The sequence below is a fragment of the Pieris brassicae genome, chromosome 7 (genome assembly GCF_905147105.1).
Source record: "Pieris brassicae chromosome 7, ilPieBrab1.1, whole genome shotgun sequence".
NCBI lineage: Eukaryota > Metazoa > Arthropoda > Insecta > Lepidoptera > Pieridae > Pieris > Pieris brassicae.
Window position 1 is genome coordinate 6,356,961 of NC_059671.1, and position 20,311 is coordinate 6,377,271.

The 20,311-nt window shown below is 31.8% G+C and overlaps 1 protein-coding gene across 1 annotated transcript; it reads left to right on the plus strand.

Annotated features, from left to right (window-relative positions):
* Positions 1-7,222: 7,222 nt before the first annotated feature.
* Positions 7,223-19,567, plus strand: LOC123712439 (soluble guanylate cyclase 89Db-like). The gene is made up of 14 exons (XM_045665519.1): positions 7,223-7,304; positions 9,063-9,140; positions 9,223-9,938; positions 10,165-10,358; positions 11,356-11,486; positions 11,802-11,933; positions 12,983-13,084; positions 14,334-14,500; positions 15,199-15,469; positions 15,787-15,930; positions 16,264-16,393; positions 16,691-16,800; positions 17,086-17,175; positions 17,519-19,567. The coding sequence occupies exons 1-14, from the start codon at positions 7,263-7,265 to the stop codon at positions 17,621-17,623; spliced, it is 2,412 nt and encodes an 803-aa protein (XP_045521475.1). The 5' UTR covers positions 7,223-7,262; the 3' UTR covers positions 17,624-19,567.
* The last annotated feature ends 744 nt before the right edge of the window (positions 19,568-20,311 follow it).

Here is a 20,311-nt window from a genome sequence, read left to right on the forward strand (position 1 = left end):
AAGAATAGGAGCCTAGACCACGGGATAGCAAATAAATATGCGTGAACGCATGACCTACGTGTACGCATTCGGGAAGACAGCGCTTGACAACCTTAAGCTTACAACCAGAAATATCTATCTATTCTGAGGCTTAGTAGTAAACTCAGCAGTGGCTATCCCGAGGTTTCAATTTTCGAAACAATAATAGTTTGACTATATACTTGCCCTATGCAATCTTGTAAATGTGTATATAATATCTTGCTTCAGTATAGTACATCCCGTGCCAAATTGGAGTGAACTTTTAGTTATAAGTATATATTTTCATGCAAAAATTAAGGAATATGCTTCTTATTGAACTAAAATAGCTTATTTTGCCTATTATGCCTTATGTATTCCTGGTTGCATGAAAATTGAACCTTTCATGAAAGGTTGACGATCTCTTCTATTCTAAATCTAGGCCGCGAAGTAATGTGTAGCGATACATTGCGATCATAACGCACCAATTCTTGGAGCAAACTTTTTAATTTACGGGTCAACGTGACACGCGCCTCCCTATTAGTGCACATAGACTAATGTCATGGTGGCATAGTTTAACACTATTTTAATTGTTAGGTATATTTTGGGAAGAACCGTTTTCTAGATTTGGATACTCGGTACGCGATACTGGATATTGGATAAAGAACTCGGGCGTTAAGCGTACAGAGAAAATTGGAAGTGTTAACTTCGTAAATCACAGAAAGATTTACCGTTCTCATCTTCCCCAAAAGGGTTATAATCGTCATAGTTAATAAGGTTACTTTTAAATACATCATAAAGAACCCAAAAATGCGTACATATGATAGATTTATTGCTTTTATTTAAAACTACAAGAAAAACTTTCTATTAATACAAAATAACACCCACTAAGTTACAACAACTTTAAATGTATGTGAATTGAATGTATCAGTAGCCGCTCTAGCCACACTTTTATTAGATACCACGTGGGGAACATTATCGAACTGCCTTACACGTTGGTTTTATTGTATTTTTGTATTAAAGCTGGTACGGGGAAATGGCTTATTGTTACCATGTGCGGTGACCAAATAATTAGTGTCAATAATCTGTTTGATTAATAGTTATCGATTCCCCGTTTTAAAGTCATTTATAAAAGTCATTTTTACCAACCTACTTATATATAGACATAATGATCCCGAAGAATTCTATGAATTACGTTTTGATAAAAGGATGTCTCTATACTTGTTTACTCTACAATAACACATAAGTTCGGCATATTTATTAAGAGAAATGTCTTCGAGTACAGATTTGATTCTCCTTGTTCCATTTGACTCATATTTGCGTACATTATCATGAAGCTATTTAGATTCGTTCTGCTGAAACTTTTAGTATAATACATTTTTATATTTTGTTTAAATCGTGTATATTAGTATTATTGTTGTGTGTATGTATTGATGAGGTAAAAATCCAAATCCGATTTTCGATTACGGTTTGTAAAGCCCGTTATTTAATTTTTACTTCAAGTGAAGTAAAAATCAAAGTGTTTCTAAAAATATTTTTTTTATGAAATCGCAACATCCAGCCTAAGATTAAAAGATAACTCAAAAGAGTTTTCTATTGGCTGATCAGAATATCTGAGGATTAGACTCAGAGTCATGACTTAATTCTAAATAAGCCTCGTATCTAAAATCGAATTTGGAACACGTACCTATATTATTTTAAAAACTTCTTTCGTTATTTCGCCAATTGACAAGTTTTTTCAGACATTTCAAAAGCTTGGTATAGCCGTAAATCGTACTATCTGCAGATACAACACCCTTTCGTCCAGACCAGAAAAGATTGGGCCGCATGCTGTTAGGACTACCAAGGCCGTTACGCTGTTTAAGCCAGAAATCGTCGAACCCCATTAAGATGCAAAAAATCTTATCGCAAGAAATGAAGATTATCGTCCTCTGTCGCATATTATGAAACAAGACTTGAAGCTTGATTGGCGGTGCTTATCGTTGATAACAAAGTCATGCCCTAAAATCAATCTTTAAAATTAAAGAAAATGGATCGATCAAAACGCCTTATCTCGCGACGACGACCGGCGTAAATAAAAGCACAGAAATATCGTATTACCGATGAAAATTTTTTCACGATTGAAGATCACTACAATAAGCAAAGTGATAAAGTGTATGCTCAGAATTCTAAAGAAGCTGCTCATGTGGTCGGAAAGGTACTTTCGTGGAGCGTGTTTTACCTAGGAATCACAAAACTACATTTTTGTGACAAAGATGTGTGTCTCATAAAAAAATCTTTGGAGCAAGAAGTGGCGAAATTTCCCTTGAAACCAGTGCGTAAATAGATTTGTGGTCAAACAGATTAAAGGCCTGCATAAAAGCCAAATGTAGCCATTGTGAATAGAATATTCTTTTATTTTTTGCTGAGACTGAGACTTTAATAAATATATAGGTATAAATTTTAATAAAATAATATTAATTAAGTCTGACTTTATTATAATAAGATACTTATTTAGTTTGTTTATGGAACTCACGAGAAGAGGGGTAGCCTCTTCTCCGATAATATTGCTAGTACCTATTGATAGTTATGTCTTAGTTAAAGTCAGTGACGTCATTTTCAATTACAACACATACATTGCATTAATTATTATTTGAGGCTCATCTGTCTATACATTTATTGCTCCAGGTCACGCCCGAAGACTCTCAATATTAGGCATTATATATTCAGAATGATTACTGTCTGTCTTGGTTGTAGGTTGCACGTACATGGTCCATATGCCGACCAGAGGTAAAAAGAAGAAAAAGTAAAAAATTCTAGCGTCTCGTTTCCAAATGTAATAAACAATTAAATTTAGTAGTCTAGATCCATTCAAAAGATGTCGGGGAAAACCGTTAGTATCAACATTATAATAAAGTAATAGCGTGTTAGTTGGGAATACTATACAACTACAAAACGTATTTAAAAATTCCGTTTTGTAGTCACAAATTGATGTTATCAACGTTGACAAAGTGTTGACTAGTTTCTAGTTGTCCTATTGATCGACTATGATACGCTGGTACAATGGCTCCCAGGGGGTTTATTTAATAACAGTTATGAACACGGTTATAGATTAACTGTAATCAATTTCAACAACCTATTATAATAGTTTAGTTATAAACTACGTTATCGTAACAAAAAAAAATGTTTGCTTTGCCGAATTGAATATAGTTCACATATAAGAAAGTGCAAGAATTTTGAAGGAATGAATAAAAATATTTATTCATTTACACTTCGTTGCCTTAATCATAACAATAAAAAAGGTTACATAATTATATACATACGCTAAAAAGCTATTTCTTCCAGGCAACCCTAGTAAGGAAAACATAGTAAACGAACTATAAAATTACCTGGTAAAACGAAAATTATACAATCGTAACCAAAAATCTAATCAGATAAGCTCTTCTTAAGTAGCTAATTACAAGGCAGAAGAGACTGAGGCCGTCTGGTTTCAAGAGGTAAGGAGCTCAAAGCAGGGTAGTTCGTACCGTTAAGGACCGGAAGAATTCAGTTTCATGAGTAGGAGTTTCAAGAACGAAAATCAAAGCCCACAAAGGAACACACAATGTAGCTTTAAGTAACTGGGGTTCTAGGATCGGAAATATATAAAAACCTTAACAATATCTCTTTTATATAATAATATAAATGTTCTATGTAAAGCCTAACTGGCACTGACATTAACCCAAATAGTTTTAATGTCCTTGGAAGGGTACACAATTGTGTCTGATAGAATCAGTGAAACAATTAAGATGATTCCGAACGTTGATTGATATGCATGAGATCATTCATACATACGTATCTCAACTAATATGATTAAAACTTTGAAGTTTATTCTTACAGTTTCTCGCCGGATTTGATAAAAACCTTTTTTGTCGTGAAGGTAAAATCATGTGGTTAAGTAAAATTAAAAAATATATTTTTTTATAGTTTTTCGGACGCACAAAAACTGGTGCAGTGAACTTCCAATTAAATCTTGTTCCATTAGGTATTAAAGTATTTAGTAATATACTGAGTACAGGCGTTGTGTAATACAAAAAAGGAAAATTGGCGATTAAAAAGAGTGGCGGAGAGTTTGTTGCCAGTTCTTCTCTTCCGTTCTACGCCTTTGATTTGAAAACTGGCAGTAAATGTAAAATTAGAAGCATTGAATTTATATTTCTTTTTTATTGACGTTCATAAGTGCGTTGCGTTACCTATATGAATAAATGATTTTTGACTTGGAGTATTTACACAGAATATTATACATGTAAGACAGATACAATTGTACTATGTTTAACAACAATTCTCAGAGCCTAACGGCACTGATTCCAACTGGATCTTACGTAGGTTGCAAAATTATTGATTTTTTTTTGTTTAAATTAATAAACACTTTCTCAAAAAAAAATCACTAAGATTTCAAAACTTACATTACATACATTCACTAAAAATCTCAAACAATATCTTGTCAAACTATCCTTTGCAGATACAGAAAATATTCTTATTGCAAAAAGAATTTATTTATAAATGTGTGTTATATAGAAATCATAAAGTAAAGTACAATTAACATATTAAAAGGAAGAAACTGGCTGCCCTCGACACAGGGGATCCTAGTGTGGGGTCAGTGCACTTTATTTTCCTGTTATGGTTTATAATTTCTTTATATTATTCGAAAGAAAATCATTAATGAAACTGAAATGTTAAATCCAACTTAATAGTATATTAAACGATTAGTCGTTTTGCAAAAACTATAATAACAACTACTATATTCACCATATCAATTGCTAAGTCGACGACATTCCCAACAAACCACCAAAATTTTTATATTAATAGAAATCTGAAAAAAATAGGTTAGAAGTACCAGGAACAAGAACTAAGTATATTATATGCCTCCATCTCACGCTAACCTAAATCAGCTTGCCACAGATAAATTTACTCTAATGTATTTTTTGAACTGGTTATAAAAATTATTCCGAGTACCTAAATAATTCAATTAAAACCTTCTTCTTCTTTATTAGTGGTTTATAATTTCTAATTATTTTTATATTACGTTTTTTTATTCAAATAAATCTACGGATATTTTACTACTATAATATCACAAGTATTTAATAGTTACTATTTTACTTAACACAATTTATTACATATTTCTCTCTATCTGTAACTCCTGAAAAGAATCTGATCCAATCGTAAAATGGAAACGATAAGTTTAAGGAAAAACTTACAACTGAACTTTACATTTTCATATCATAATCATCGAATAAACTGGGGGTTAGAATGTGAAAATATTAACGAATTGTGAAGCGATTGTGCGCTTCGTTCGACAGTGATTGGGCAAAACCACCACTAAACCAAAACGCGTTTATACGCGACGCGACAAGATACGTCATATTACATAGTACATTTGCCCAATCACAATCGAACGCGATGTTTTGTCATGTCTTTTCCATTTTGCCTATGACGTGGCCTCATATTAAAATATTTCGTATGATGATGCGAATTCGTGTGACGAATTATATAAAATATATACATAATTCGTCAACGAATAGCTTCGTCCATGTTTAAAATTGTTTACAGAAACAAGGTATGTCTTTAAATTAATTCATCGTCAAAAAATGAAGTCTTTGACACAAGTGAATACAAATAAGTACATATAAGTTAAACAATCGCTAAATATTTACCCGAGTTGAATAGTAAACTGCACGTGTGCTAAATAATATATTTATAATGTGTAATGTTATGAAAAATTCTGTACAATGCGAGAGTTATATAACCTAACATAAGCTAATAAAATAAATCCGTTTATAATGACTCCGCCTATTGACCAACCGAATATTATGACGTAATTACACTACGAAGTTTGGTTTTCATATAATTTTTTTATTAAAAAGTCGGGTATAATGACTTCCCTTACGGCGACACATCGCATAACCCATTTTTAATACATTATGTCTGGTCAAAAAATCGTACAGTACATTAATGCTAAGAAACAAATCGAAAGTGATGGGGAAGAGGAAGTCGAGGAAGAACCATTACCTACCGCAGAAGAGGCATGAAAAGCTGCAGAATTATTATCATAGCTGCAGATTTGTTCATAGCAATATTGAAAATGATAATTTTACTATAGCGATATCTTCTATACATATTATTATCAGATACTGTTTTTACAACCAAATTGAAAAACAAAAACAGACAAAAATAACAGATTACATACATTAAAAAAAGCTTGTATGTGTAAAATGTACTTATTACGTGCAATTCTTATTCTGATTTAGTATGTGTATATATATGTATATACTATGTTTGTCTATGAAAATACTGTACATACATATTTACATAAAAGTGGTTTTATTTTTCACAAAATGCTTTGTATGACGTGTTTGTCAATTCCTTATAAATGGATGTCATTATAAACGGATTCAACTGTAATAATTAGAGGCGTAAACTGAATGAAAGCAATCTTAAATACAAAATAAGCCATTCTCTTTTTCGATAGTCACTTACTTTTAAGAACTCTTAATAAGTCAAGTTAGTTTCTTGTTAATCAACCCCTAATTTTATCTTTGTTATAAGCTCAAACAAACAAAACAATGTGTTTTATTTAACATGTATTTGAACATATCTACAACGACCTCGACCGAACTTAACTCAAGTTAAAAAAGAAAAGTTGAACCTAAATATACTCATACAATCCTCGTATATAATTTTGTATGAAAAATCAATTCACTTTTCACTCGTTCTCTCGTATTAAACGAGTTTTATTTAAATAAATTAGATTAATTAATCAATTTTAAGATTATAGTTATTCCAAATGGTAATCGTTAATATCCCATTTTTGTTGCCTGCATATCATCGTTTCGCAAATGAAAAGAGAAGAATGAAAAACAAACAAAAATAAAAATTAAACAGCCATATTATAGTTATAATTAAACTTTAAATTTGTTTAATTCAAATTAATGAGGAAGATATTATAACTAAGTATACCTTGATGAAGCGAAAAAATATTTTTAATGCTAAATATTTTTATTATTCTTATTATCATTACATTTGTATTTTTAGTGCCATTTCAACAATCTAGGAGCACAGAAAACGTTCGTAAAGCGTATTAATAACATTAAGACGTATTCCAATTACCATTTATAAGGCAGACAATGATAAAATAAAAATTTATATGACATTGTATTTACTAGACAATAGCATCCCCTTTTACGTTTAGTTTTAGCGCGAAAGCCTTCCTGGGCACTTGTCTTGAAAATAATAAAAAAAATATTCTAATCATGTATGGAATGCTACTTGAGAGTGTTCAGCATTTTATAGTGGTAAGTATAATATAAAGTAATATTTACGCAGTTTTTTTATATTAGAATTATCAAGATTTTCTAAACAACTAAAATAATAATATGTATTGGACTACAAACTATATATAGTCGTACCGAGATGATTGGCTATTTTGATTAAAATCTGGTATAAAATTGTACATAGATATTTTTGACACGCACATCTTAAATCTACGCCTAGATACCAATTATGTTAGAAATTCATACGAATTGTCATTTGAAGTAGAGAGGTATAATTTTTATATAAACTAATTTTTGTTTACAATTTAATTGTAATATGTAAAATAACTCGGGTGTTACATTTATACAAATAAATACACACTATTTTAAAATACACTCTTCCATTTTAAATTTGATTTAGAATTACATGATGGCGATAATCACAGCTGTTTTCAAGTAATTGAAAGTATTCTTAAATTTCCAATTGTGCTCCTACTTACATTGTAAATATATAAAAGTATACATTATCCGGTGTTACATATACAAAGGCGTGTAAAGTAATAAACTACTAATAAATTTAGTTAGGATAAGATTTGTTTTGACGTCATTTAACTGTAAATTGAAGATGATTATTATTGAACCGTTATGTATATATCAATCTAATTTAAATGTTTTTTTTTTAAACCTCAATGCCGCTTATATAAAAAAATGCAATACTTAATAATGTTTTATAGTAGGTAAAACATATTTTTGAAAAGTACTTGTACGAAAATAGCATCTACTTGTACACAAAAAAAATATCGAGACAAGCGTAGAAATTTCAAATGCCTTTTGAAAAGTGATGGGATTCATTATTCTGGCTAATTATTACATTATTCATTTCCTAAACCCTTAGAACTCATGGTCAAGCTGATTATAAATATTTCGATAAGTATAGGATAGACCATTGACACCTCCCATATAAGTTTTGAACGGCCATTAAGCCAAATTGAAACACAAGCAATAACTAATTCGCATTCGTGCATAACAGGTGACATTAGACATTGAAGGTCAATGTTTGGGATGTCACGTACGGTTACTTAATGAAAATAAACTGACCTAGTGTACATCCTAAAGCCATGCAATATATTCGTGGGAATTGTGTAACTAATTATGATATATAAACTGGATTTACCACGTTTCATTCATTTGTTCATCGCCTTTTATATTCGATTTTTCAGTACAGTATGCCTAAAACACCCACCTCTTTATTCAAGAATTGGTGATAATATGATATGGTGGAAGTTTAAGTCCAAAAATCCCGAAATAAATATGAATTCTTATTTTAATAGCTGTAATATATATAATTGATAATACGATCCGTTTCTGCTGGGAATGTAGGATGCACTTATTTTACATTGATAAAATATGGTTTAAAATTGAAAAAATAAAGAATGGTAATAACCCTTGTTCTAATGCTGAGAACTTCTCTAGATTAGTATGCTTTTCTTCTGCGTGCAGTAAATACCTGATTTTCCCGACAATGCCGAGCGAGTATTATTTATTACCTTTATTACCGATAAAGGCGCGTCAGCACATTTAGGAGAATGCTATTAGGCCCGCGCGACTTATGAATGTCCAAGGAAGATAGAACTTTGGGGTTAGCGCGTTGCCGGAATATAATTCAGGCGATCGAAGTATAACACCGCAATAATATCACTGGTGGCTTTAGAAATGAGAGAGATTATTATATATAGCTAAAAAACCTATACAAATGTTGTCATAATTTGATCTTTAATATTGTCTACAAATGCTTTGCAGCAAGAATGCGGAGAGGAAATATGGGAGACTATTCTTCAAGAAGCGGGAGCTAAGAATACAGTTTTCATGACGCGTCAGGTAAACCTATTTAAAGTCTGAATTTAATTAGTAAACAATGTAATTAATAGATTTTTAAACCAATTCATATTTGACTTTACAGCAATACCCGGATGCTCTTATGTTGCGTTTGGCTTGTGCTTTGTCACGATTGCTAAATAAAGATCCAAATAGTCCAACAATTTGCACACCAGTAACTCCTCCACCAAGAAAATCATCTCTCAAATCCAAACCAGCCTGGAGAAGTGCCTCAGTCCATGCTGATAATAGAAGTCAAACCTACAAATGTCCCTTCTCTGCTGTAAGCGCTCTAACAGCAGTAACAAAGCAAGAAATAGAGGCTTATAACTCCTTAGAAGAAATTAAATCACCCACACAGAGTACAATATCTTCAGAGAAAATTTGTGAACTAGAAGAACTTAATGTCACACCAACTCACCAAAATAGAGATAGGAGAAGTCTTGGTGTAAATTTGGAAAGGTTAAAAAGTGATGATACAAAATCAGTGACGGTTACAGAACTGCCTAAAGATTCAGAGCCTACCTCACCAATTTCTGAAGCTTCGAAATTCAGCTCACTGCCAAAAACCTCACCTTCAGATTCCAGAAAGGGTTCTTTAAAACCAAGAAAAGTTAGCGTCACAGTCGCTCTCGATGTGTACAAGCGTCGGGGTTCCGGAAACACTAGTAGACAACGACTGAACAGTCTCAGTTTATTAAGTGCAGACAGATTGAATCTTCTAAAAGAGAAGTTTAGTACACCTGATAAAATAATGCACTTTTTTGGAAGATGTTTTGTAAAGTTCTTCTCAAATTTTGGGTAAGTCAGCTTGTGAACGTCTCATCATCAGAATAATCTTCTAGACAATTTATCAACAGAACTTTTTTCAAATAACTTTAATGTGTCCATAAAAATACAGAAGAAAAAGTAGCAAAATGTTACTTTCAGTACTTATTGTATATAACTAACTACCTCTATTTATTTGCCTTTAATATTACGTTATTATATGTACTTTTCATCAAATTGTACTTATCATTCAATACAGGTACGACACAATGATTCGAGCAACTGGGCGTTACTTCTGCACTTTTCTTCAATCAGTTGACAGCATCCATCAGCGTATGAGGTTCACCTTTCCCCAAATGAAATCGCCGAGAATGCAGCTTACCAGGGCCCATATCCATGGAGCTGAACTGGTCTACAGTAGTGCCAGAACTGGGTACACACATTATCTTATGGGTAAGTCAATTTATTGCGGAAAATATTATCTTGGTTTTACACGAGTAGGTACTTAAGGTTTTTCAAACTAATCAAACTTCTGTACAGTACTAAACATCTATTTACAATATTATTACATACCATAAGGTATCTAAAGCCTGTCAGCCAAAGACTTTCCCTTATTCATAATTGCATCGTTTTAACTAAAGTATTATTTCGCATCTTTCTGCCAAAATGCGCTTACGCTTAAGATGAGACGGATTTGTTCTTTGGTTACTGACAACGGCAAGTGTTATATAACTTCCGATGTGGTCCGACGCATTCATATGAGTGAAAATAAGGCTTTTGCTAAACCACGATGGGGAGGGGGTCTCAAGTAAATAAGAGTTTGTTAAAAATTCGAGATTTATTATTACTTTATTATTATGTATTAAACATTAAATACAATAATACAATTAGTCACCAATTTTTATTTCGAACAGCAGTCCGTAATTTTTTTCCCTCAAATTTTTGTGTGAGCGACTTCAGTGTACATTGTCCTAAGAATTTTCGATAGTGGTAAGAGCTGTGACGTAATCGTCATTCGTGTCGTTACCGGGGGCGTCGTAGCGTAGGTATTCCCAGGACAGGTATGTACGTGTATGTAAACAAACGACAGGTCTGTGCAATGTATGCACATTGACATGCGTCAAACACTTAAAATTATAGAGAGTAGGGAAGCCCGGACTTCAAATTATTGTTGGCGAGCAAGATATTATTCTTTCAACTTCAAATTAGCGAAGTGATCCCAATTGACATAGCATATTATTCAATCAACAATCATTTAAGGGAGAGATTAGAACAGCTAATTAACGAGTGCCAAGTAATCGAGAGACGACTATCTCAGTCTGTCTCTTCACCGAAATTCATTCAAATTAGTTACCAAAGTTTAAGCCCGCAACTAATTTATAAAGGATCATGATGTAGATCTAAAAGGATAGTAAAAAGTAGATCTTATATATTTTTGTTTAATCTTCAGGTCAGCTATATGAAATTGCTGAAGATATATTCTCGTTGAAACTGAAAGTGACCATCGTAAAGGAAGATTTTTTGGAGGGAAACAACCATTACGTTGCTGTTCTACGGCTTGAGTTTGATAATAGTGATTACGTAAGTTTATACGTGGAAAATATATACTAATATTTTATCCTTCTATTTTGTTTCGCATCAGAGACAGTGTAAACGTTTGGTTTTTTTTATTTCATTATAAAATTATGTCTTGCGGATGTACTAGTTGCAGTTGATGTACAAAACAAAATTTGGCAATAAAAACAATGGCGGTGGTTTTTTACCAGCTCTTCTCATCTGTTCTGTTTTTTTTTTAAAATTGAAATAGATATTTGTTGTACATTATACCTATACATTGTTTATAACTACTACAGATATTAATTTGTACTAAATTCACGAATGATATTTGACATATAGGTGCAATCGTTAATGGCAAAGAAATCACTACCTTGTCCTCTACCAGCCGTACCAGCCACTCTTCTGACCCAGTTGTTTCCATTCGGGGTGATTCTAGACAGGAAAATGAAAATACTAGTTGCGGGTGATAAGGTAATAGAACTTTTCAAAGGTTTTTATTTATTTTGAAACTAATGAATTTTTGAACACAACTGAAAAATCTGCCACTATGAACGCTTGAGGCGTAGTTATGGTGTTGGTAGATGCCTTTACACGACACAATAATCTAAGTTTCTTATAACAAAATGGACGCCTTCCATGACGCACAAGTTAGTTGATGAATTTGTAACTGTCACTAGTAGAATATATCAGTAATGAAATTTATAAATAAATTTTAAAGTAATTTTTAAGAAATATTTGTTTTACAGAGGCGACAAATGGTCGTTTTTAAGAAATATACTTTATGTATACTTCTTAACTATCACGTATGCTAAAATCATTCGTGACGACGACAGATAGAGGCTGTCCATTCATCACGTGAGGATCAAAGGGGGGGGGGGGAGTTAATTAGGATATGAAAAGAAAATAGGGAAAAATAGAAAAGAATATTTGCCAAGGAAAGTTGTAATGCACCAGCATATAACGGATATTTTATACTACTTGAATTTATTTTTAATTCTTATTTGAATTTACCTCTATTAAAAAAAATGTGTTTTTAGTCAATGTTTAGGGGTATTTGAAGTTGGTCCTAGGGGGAATATTTTGTAGGAGTTGGCATCACTGGTTTCTGAATCTCACCCTTAGTTGCGATCGTGCGATGGCGCGAAACATTGTTGAGAACCAAATTTTTACGAACCTTACAAATTCGAATTCAGAGGACCACAAGTTCAATGGTTTCAATAATTAGATAATAAGTGACATTGTTAAATAAATACATTTTATAAACCCTAAAAAGCAAAATTAATAATCATCTCGATTTGGCATTTTCAATAGTCGCAACGTGGTGTAAAAATTAAAATCGGTCGGAATTGCTGAAAGTTACATTTCTAGAGTGATTTATATCCAAGCAATTCATTCAAGTATCCAGGAATATGTTATTTAAAAATCAAATTAATAAACACTTCTATTATATTTGATAATACCTCACGTAGTATATAAGAATGTCAATGAAACTAACAGGTTAACTGAGTGTAAATTTACAGCTGATAGAAGCCTGGGGAGGTCCTTACAAACGAATATATAAAACACAAGTCAGCGAAATCCTAAGACTTAGGAAGCCGAAGATATCGTTCACCTGGGATAAGGTAGGTATTTTTTATTTCCTTATACGTTACAGGTTTTATTGTTATATATTATTATATAATTAGTCCTACTTCATATACATAGATATTTACAGTGCTACTATTTAGTGCAGTGATTTTTGAAGTGAACTTCTTTATCAGAGTTGGAAAAAAATTACCGTCACATTTTTCCGTTACGCGCAATCTTTTTCTTGTCCCTACCACGGTTGATTCGAAGAGTACTTTCTCCAGCGAAGTAGGGATAGCATATCGTTTAAGCACTTTATTTTTTAATACACCAACCCGTGGGTGTGATTATGGTATTTTTTTTTCATGTCTATGATAATTAAAGCCTTTTGTTTAACTTTATCTAATTTAACTTTATTTAACCTATTTCTGTAAAGTTGCATATAGTAGATCATTTTTCGAAAAATAAAGAAGTTTCACTTGTTACGTGTGTACACTAGAGCACATTTTTATTAGCTAAATAGTAGTTACATTTCACGATATTTTTATTTGCACCGTATCGCACTAGCGATCGTGACTAGAGAGGTTGCAAGAAACTAACGCCGGCTGTTTATTGCGCCATTGTGCTTTTTATATAAGCAAGTAATGTTTGCTCATACTTTGCAGAAAAACATTCGTAATGAAAATGCAAATTAATTACCTACATAATACTATAAATAAATAAGCCTTCATTTCGTATTCATAAAGCTAAGCCAATATTGCGATGCTATAAACATACAACTTATCTATGTACCTATATGAATGAATTGCTGTTCATTTGTCTCGCTGATCTCGAGAATGGCTGGACCGATTTGGCTAATCTAATCTGGCTGTATAATCTTGAAACATTTGTGGAAGGCTATTGCTGTGAAATATTTGAGGTCTTTCCATAAATAAAAAAATGTCATGTATATATGTTTGAGTTTATAGCTGTAGTTTGAAAATACATATATTATGTAGGTGCTACAAATTTCACCGGGTAATCTAGTTCGTTATAAATATATCAGATAAGTGCACCGTTGTAATATCTCACCTGTCTCTTTTATTACAATTTGGGAACATAAAAACCGAAGAAGAGACTTTATGGGGATTAAAAATTGACGCATTTTATAATGTTAACATCGACTAAACAGGGGTTTTTGGAATTCCGTTTTAATTGAGGAAGATAAAGAAATATATAGTGGAGCCCGTCATTTTATAGTTAAATTGAATGCACATTTAATCAACTCGCAGTCATACAATATTTCAAACATTTACGTATTTTTAGGTGGTGTGCATGCAAAACATGATGTTTGAATTGGAACTAGTGCGGTGGCGGTCACTGAACCTCGCAGATTCAAGACGAGGCTCGCAGGGTACTCGCTCTATTCTTCTGAAGGGACCTATTTATCTTCTTGAAGAAATTGACGCTCTAATTTTTCTGTGTAGCCCCATGTTAGTATTTTAACTAAATCCGGGTAACGAAAATTACTATATATATCTATACATATAAAAATCTCATGAATGATGCTTATGAATTTTTTATGCATATGTAGTAAGTCTGAGAAACGGTTACTGTCTAAATTCTAAACCCCTAAGTTAAGTTAAGATAAGGGGTGTCCACCCCAAAATGATTATGATACAGCATACAAAAATACATACAACCCTTAATTGTCACCCGTCTACGACCAACTCCTATTTTTTATTATAGTAGAAAGGTTATTATTATTGAACCTAAAAAAATGTTTCCTGGAAATAATATACATGGCAAAGCGATGTTTGCCGGGTCAGCATAGGTAGTATTAGGTAGTATATGTATATAATCGAGTTTTGTATAATAGTATATTTGAAATAAAAATAAATAATCGCCTCTATGTCTTAATAAAGTGCGTAGGCTCCCGGAGAAATAATCATAAACTCCGATTTGAAGGCCCTATAAAAATATTACTGAAATGAACAATAAAAATGTGTCTACCTTATGTACACTCTCTGACACTTTTTTTACAAATGTGTCTAGGTTTCTAGATCTTCTGTAAATCCAAATAATTTGATGTGCAAAAAAAATTCGCTTTTATTACCCTTGCTATATGAACATAATATAAAACATAGTACTATTTTGTAGATGCGGATATAATTAAAAATTCGTTTTGCAGATTCAACAACCTGGACGAACTCCGATTAGCTGGCTTATACGTAGCTGATATGAATGGGCATGGCCTCTCCAAAGAAATGCTTCTTCAAGGATGGCAACACCTATCTCGATTGGAGTTATTATTTGAAAAAGCAGAAAGCCGCTCTTTAACATTGGAAAAGTCCTGGAAACTAAGAGATGAATGGAAGAAGAAAGGCGATCATCTGCTATACTCGATGATTCCAAAGACAGTCGCTTATCAACTGCGAGCTGGAAAAATGCCAGAGGCTGAGGTAATTAAGATTGATAGTGAATGTAATACAAGTAGATTTTAAAATGAGCTTTAATATGATGCAGTAAAAACTCTTTTGCAACAACTTTTACTCTAGGAGTAAAATTTTGACCCGTTGTACAAGATTTTTCAATCAGTACAATTTTAGTAAACCATTTTTAATTAAAAACTAACTATTTATATACAAACACAAACTGAAGCAAATGCTCTTGATACGTTATTCATTTTGTAGGTAGCTACATCTTAATCATAAATTTTACATAAGTCTATATCCCGTGTCATTAGCAGCCACATAATACTTATTCCATTTTATTATAGCACTTCGACTGCGTCTCAGTTATGTTTTGTGGATTTCAAATTAGACAGACTGGTACTAGAGAGGATGTGATGGCTACCGTGGGATATATGAACAGTGTTTATTCCAGAATTGACCGACTCCTTGATTCTCATCAAGTTTATAAGGTGTGATTTGAATTAATTAATTATTTTTGAATTGTAAAATAATTTTAAAAATTACTTCAACATTCAATAAGTTTATGACGTTATAGTAAGATCCCTGACAGGTTGGTTATTTCTTAACCATACTTGCTGAAAAGTAAGCGAAATATGGCAACATTTTAAGTAGAAAATAAGATCTTGTGACTGTGGAGTAATTACACACGTTATCATTACATAATTAATAAATTCTTTTTTTTTACCGAAGACCACTTACGATTTGTAAAATCCTATACATTCCTATAAACGCAACGTATGAATTATAATTTAAATCTACACTAAAAGTTTAATTGTTGACAGGTGGAGACGGTAGGTACCGTTTATATGGTCGTAGCAGGAGCCCCTGAGAGACGGCGAAGACCAGCCCATGCCGAATGCGTCGCTAGCGCCGCCCTGGCTGTATCTCGAGCTTTGCCCATGCTCACTATTGGTATTTGAATCCGACATAATAACAAATTGCTATTATGAAAACAGAATAAAGAAAACCAAAAACCTTATACATACAGATATACCTGGGCGACTTTTTTGTCTAGGTTTATTCCAATAGCTACTTATTTTCTGTTTCATCGGTGTATCTACTCGAATCGGTTCAATAGTTACTGAATGTGTCTTTTAGAAACAAACATACACAAAATCATTCCGTTTTTAATAGTAGTGCATATAATGTCTAAAATGTGTTCTGTATATGAATCATTGGACCCTAAATTGTGTGTTTATCTTTTATTAGGAATCCATTCCGGACCTTGCCAAGCAGGGGTATTGGGCCATAAGCAGCCCCGATATTGTCTCGTTGGTGACACAGTTAACACAGCTTCTAGGATGCAGACAACAAGCGAAGTAAGAGCATGGAGTTTTCACTTCAAATGGCCACGTTACATGTTAATAGATACATATACGTTATAATGAAATAACCTTATTGATTAATGTTTATTAATTTAATACTTGAATCATTTTGATACTATTTCACGCTACAATTTTCAACTCATATTATATTTACTTTGTTTTAGACTTTTGTTAAATTGTTATAATTTTTCAGTTGAGGTACATAATAACAATTCAGTCGCCAATTCCATATTAAATACGAGTTTTGATTCCTTTTGAAATGCTAACTTTTAAATACAGCCAGGGCGTATTCAAATATCAGCTCAAACAGCAGAAGAGTTACCTTCAGGCAAGTTCAGACTTCGACAAAGAGGATTGATAAAAGTAAAGGTAATATTATGGTAATACTACTTATGTACATTTATCGATAAATTTAATAAGATTTTCCCAGGCGCAATTTTTTTATAGCTAAAAACGATGTCTTCGCTATGCTCAACCATTATCGAATTGATTGAAATAGTGCATTGGGTTTGTTAACAAATTTTTGACGTTTAGAATTTTTTAAATATGACTGTGGATACAAAATCTGCATCAAAACGTTATGTTTACGTTTTGTTATTGCCTTAGCAACTTAATTATGATGAATAAATTGTATTGTGAATATTATAAGTCAATGAAATTGCATTGAATGTGACCACAGGTGATTCAACCTAGGCTGTATTCTATTTTACAGGGTAAAGGACAAATGGAAACTTTCTGGCTCGAAGGGGAAATAGAAGAAGATGAGCAAGATGAAGCTTTACAACTATTTTCAAAGCTGTGCGAAGAGAATGAGTAAATTTAGCGGAATTAAATCGCATCGGTAATTTATTTGTTTTAAATATAAGGTGTGTTACTAAATACGCAGTCGATATTTTATTAGAAAATTGTCCCGTGCTAAGCGTAAATTACCATGTCATTCTGTACAGTGTCTATTGTTACAACACGTCTCGCTTGACTAATAGTTTCTTTTCTGCGATTTTTATCTATCTTATGCCATAATGAATGTCAGCGTAGCGAATAATCATAGTAGTTTGTGTGGAAATCCAGTGTGGCAGTTAGGTATGCGAAGTAGGATCTGGTTTAAGACTTTTGTGATACGTCATTTCATTTATTCTCAATATTAGACACTTTTAATTTTTTCATATTAAGATTCAAGAACAAGGCAGTCGAATCACAATCACAATCAGTGTTATCAACATAACAAAAACGATACTATTGCTCTGTTATGACCACTAACCCACAATGGTTTTCGCACAGACTATAACACTTATAATCTAATCTGAATACATTATTGGATTACGTAAAAGTATAATTTAGGTACCTTCAATACCTGATACGGTATATGTTTTAGTTTAATCTGTTTCGGCACATTTAATTTCAAATTCTATAAGTTTCTGGGTGAGTAACAAGTGTCATAATTTCGTCAATAAAGTCACAAGGAAATATAATTCATATTTAAATAATTTCTCCTCAGTACCTACTGGTAATTACTCTTGATCGTTAAAATACCATAAACGATAAGTAAATAACCGTATTGATTAGCGTAAATAGTTTTATAAGCTGTTGTAAAAAATATTGTATGGGTAATCTTAAATAACCTAGATTATATAACATGACACATTCACGTTTGAATTTAAGGTAATGTAATTTCTCAAGGTCATCCAGAAATATATTCTTGCCGCCGTTATATACTTATTTGAGTTACAAATTATATTTTTCTGTCAAAATAATGTTGTTGTTGATGTTCAATTGTTTAACTGCATCGGTTATATAAAAAAAATATGAGTAAACATCACGTATGTATAATAAAAAAAACTAATGTATGATATAACCTATATAAAATTATATTGACTAGCATTTATCAGACTACGACTTTTAAGATCTTTAATTATTAGTCTTTAGTCTATAGCTAAATCTAATACGGTATTTACGTAGATCTGGCTTGAGTACCGTACATCTATCAAAGTTATTAATTCATAGATAATATAAGTGAATAAAAAACATTTATTACTAAATAGTTTAATATCAACATGCGAATAAATTCGAATATATTCTGTAGAATTCCTTAATATCTCGTATCACTATAACAGAAGTTATATACGATCCTTAATTAAGTAGTTTTATACATAACTAATAAAAAAGTTATTTGAATATATCCTTTTTATACATCTTCCTGAGGTATACTTAATCCTGAGGTAAAGTTGTTAAAAGAAAACGCGAATACATTAAATTGCCCTTATTTACAAATATACAAAAATATACATGTTTGTCCTTATCCCTTTCGTGTTCAAAATAAATAAAGCGTGACAAAAATCTTTAACGATTGAGATTTATAGTATAGTATGTTTACTTAACATGCTGAAAAAGACCACCATGTGTTTAGAACACCAGTTCTAAACACTGTTTTATTGCTTTGATTTAATTTCACAGACAAAGTACATATATTAAATATGCTTGCTTTATCACGCTTTATCCTTTCTAAAACTATTTGTCTATTTTGTAAATAGCATCAGTATGTATAAGCGCGGGAAAAGAACTAAAACTCATCCTTATATTGAAATATGGAATATATTGACCATAAACAAATATATGAGCAGAAAATTATCAAAAGCAAATATATATAGATATTCATTTTTTTCCTTTAAAAAAAGAACTACTATTTGTTAACTTTGATCGCGTTTAACATTTATACAATAACAAAAACATTAGTGTTTCCTATATTATATAAACAAGTAATGTAACGGGAATAAGATGTATATGTCGCAGTAAAGTAGTTAAATCAGAGAGTCAATTGAATCTCTAGACAGTTATCTATATATCGACATTTAATTAAATCTCTAGACATTTAATTAACTCTCTGATTTAACTACTTTACTGCGACATACATACATAATAATAAATATGAACAAATAGACTTAATTACATCTTACATCTATAACTGTGTCATTTATTTTATTTTATTATCCAAAATACTGAACATAAAGTGCAATATTGAGCTTTAAACATTACTCTATACATTGTATATTCTAAATACATAGTTTCATTCTAAATAGGTACATCAAACGAGATTTCATATAGGGAATAAAGAACATACTGGAGTTTCGACAAACACAACCGAAATTTAATTTTATTCAACACTCTGAGGCGTAAAACCATGTTGTTCCAGGTTGATCTTTTGTCATTACCATAGTGAAAATATTTTTAAGGTAACAATAAAATCACTGATATAAAGAATAACAATACTATATAATCGTAACTACATATAAACCAATATTCAGAAGTGGACGAACGACAACCTACGCAATGGTACACATTTTTTAATATCGCGTTTTATACGATTGTTACAGAGTGTTTCAGATGATAGTGGGCTGCTTCTTTAAAATATAGCGCTTTTTATAAAAACTTATTAGGCCGAATTTCACCGCTGTCTTACTTAAATTGTACTTACTTTTTGAAAGGAGAAATACTTGCATATGTAAAAACA

Excerpts from the sequence above, each read along its gene's own strand:
- LOC123712439 (XM_045665519.1), top strand. The coding sequence starts at position 7,263 with ATGTATGGAATGCTACTTGAGAGTGTTCAGCATTTTATAGTG. Across the intron at positions 7,305-9,062 it reads GTGTTCAGCATTTTATAGTG|CAAGAATGCGGAGAGGAAAT; the intron begins GTAAGTATAATA and ends AATGCTTTGCAG. Across the intron at positions 16,394-16,690 it reads TTTGCCCATGCTCACTATTG|GAATCCATTCCGGACCTTGC; the intron begins GTATTTGAATCC and ends ATCTTTTATTAG.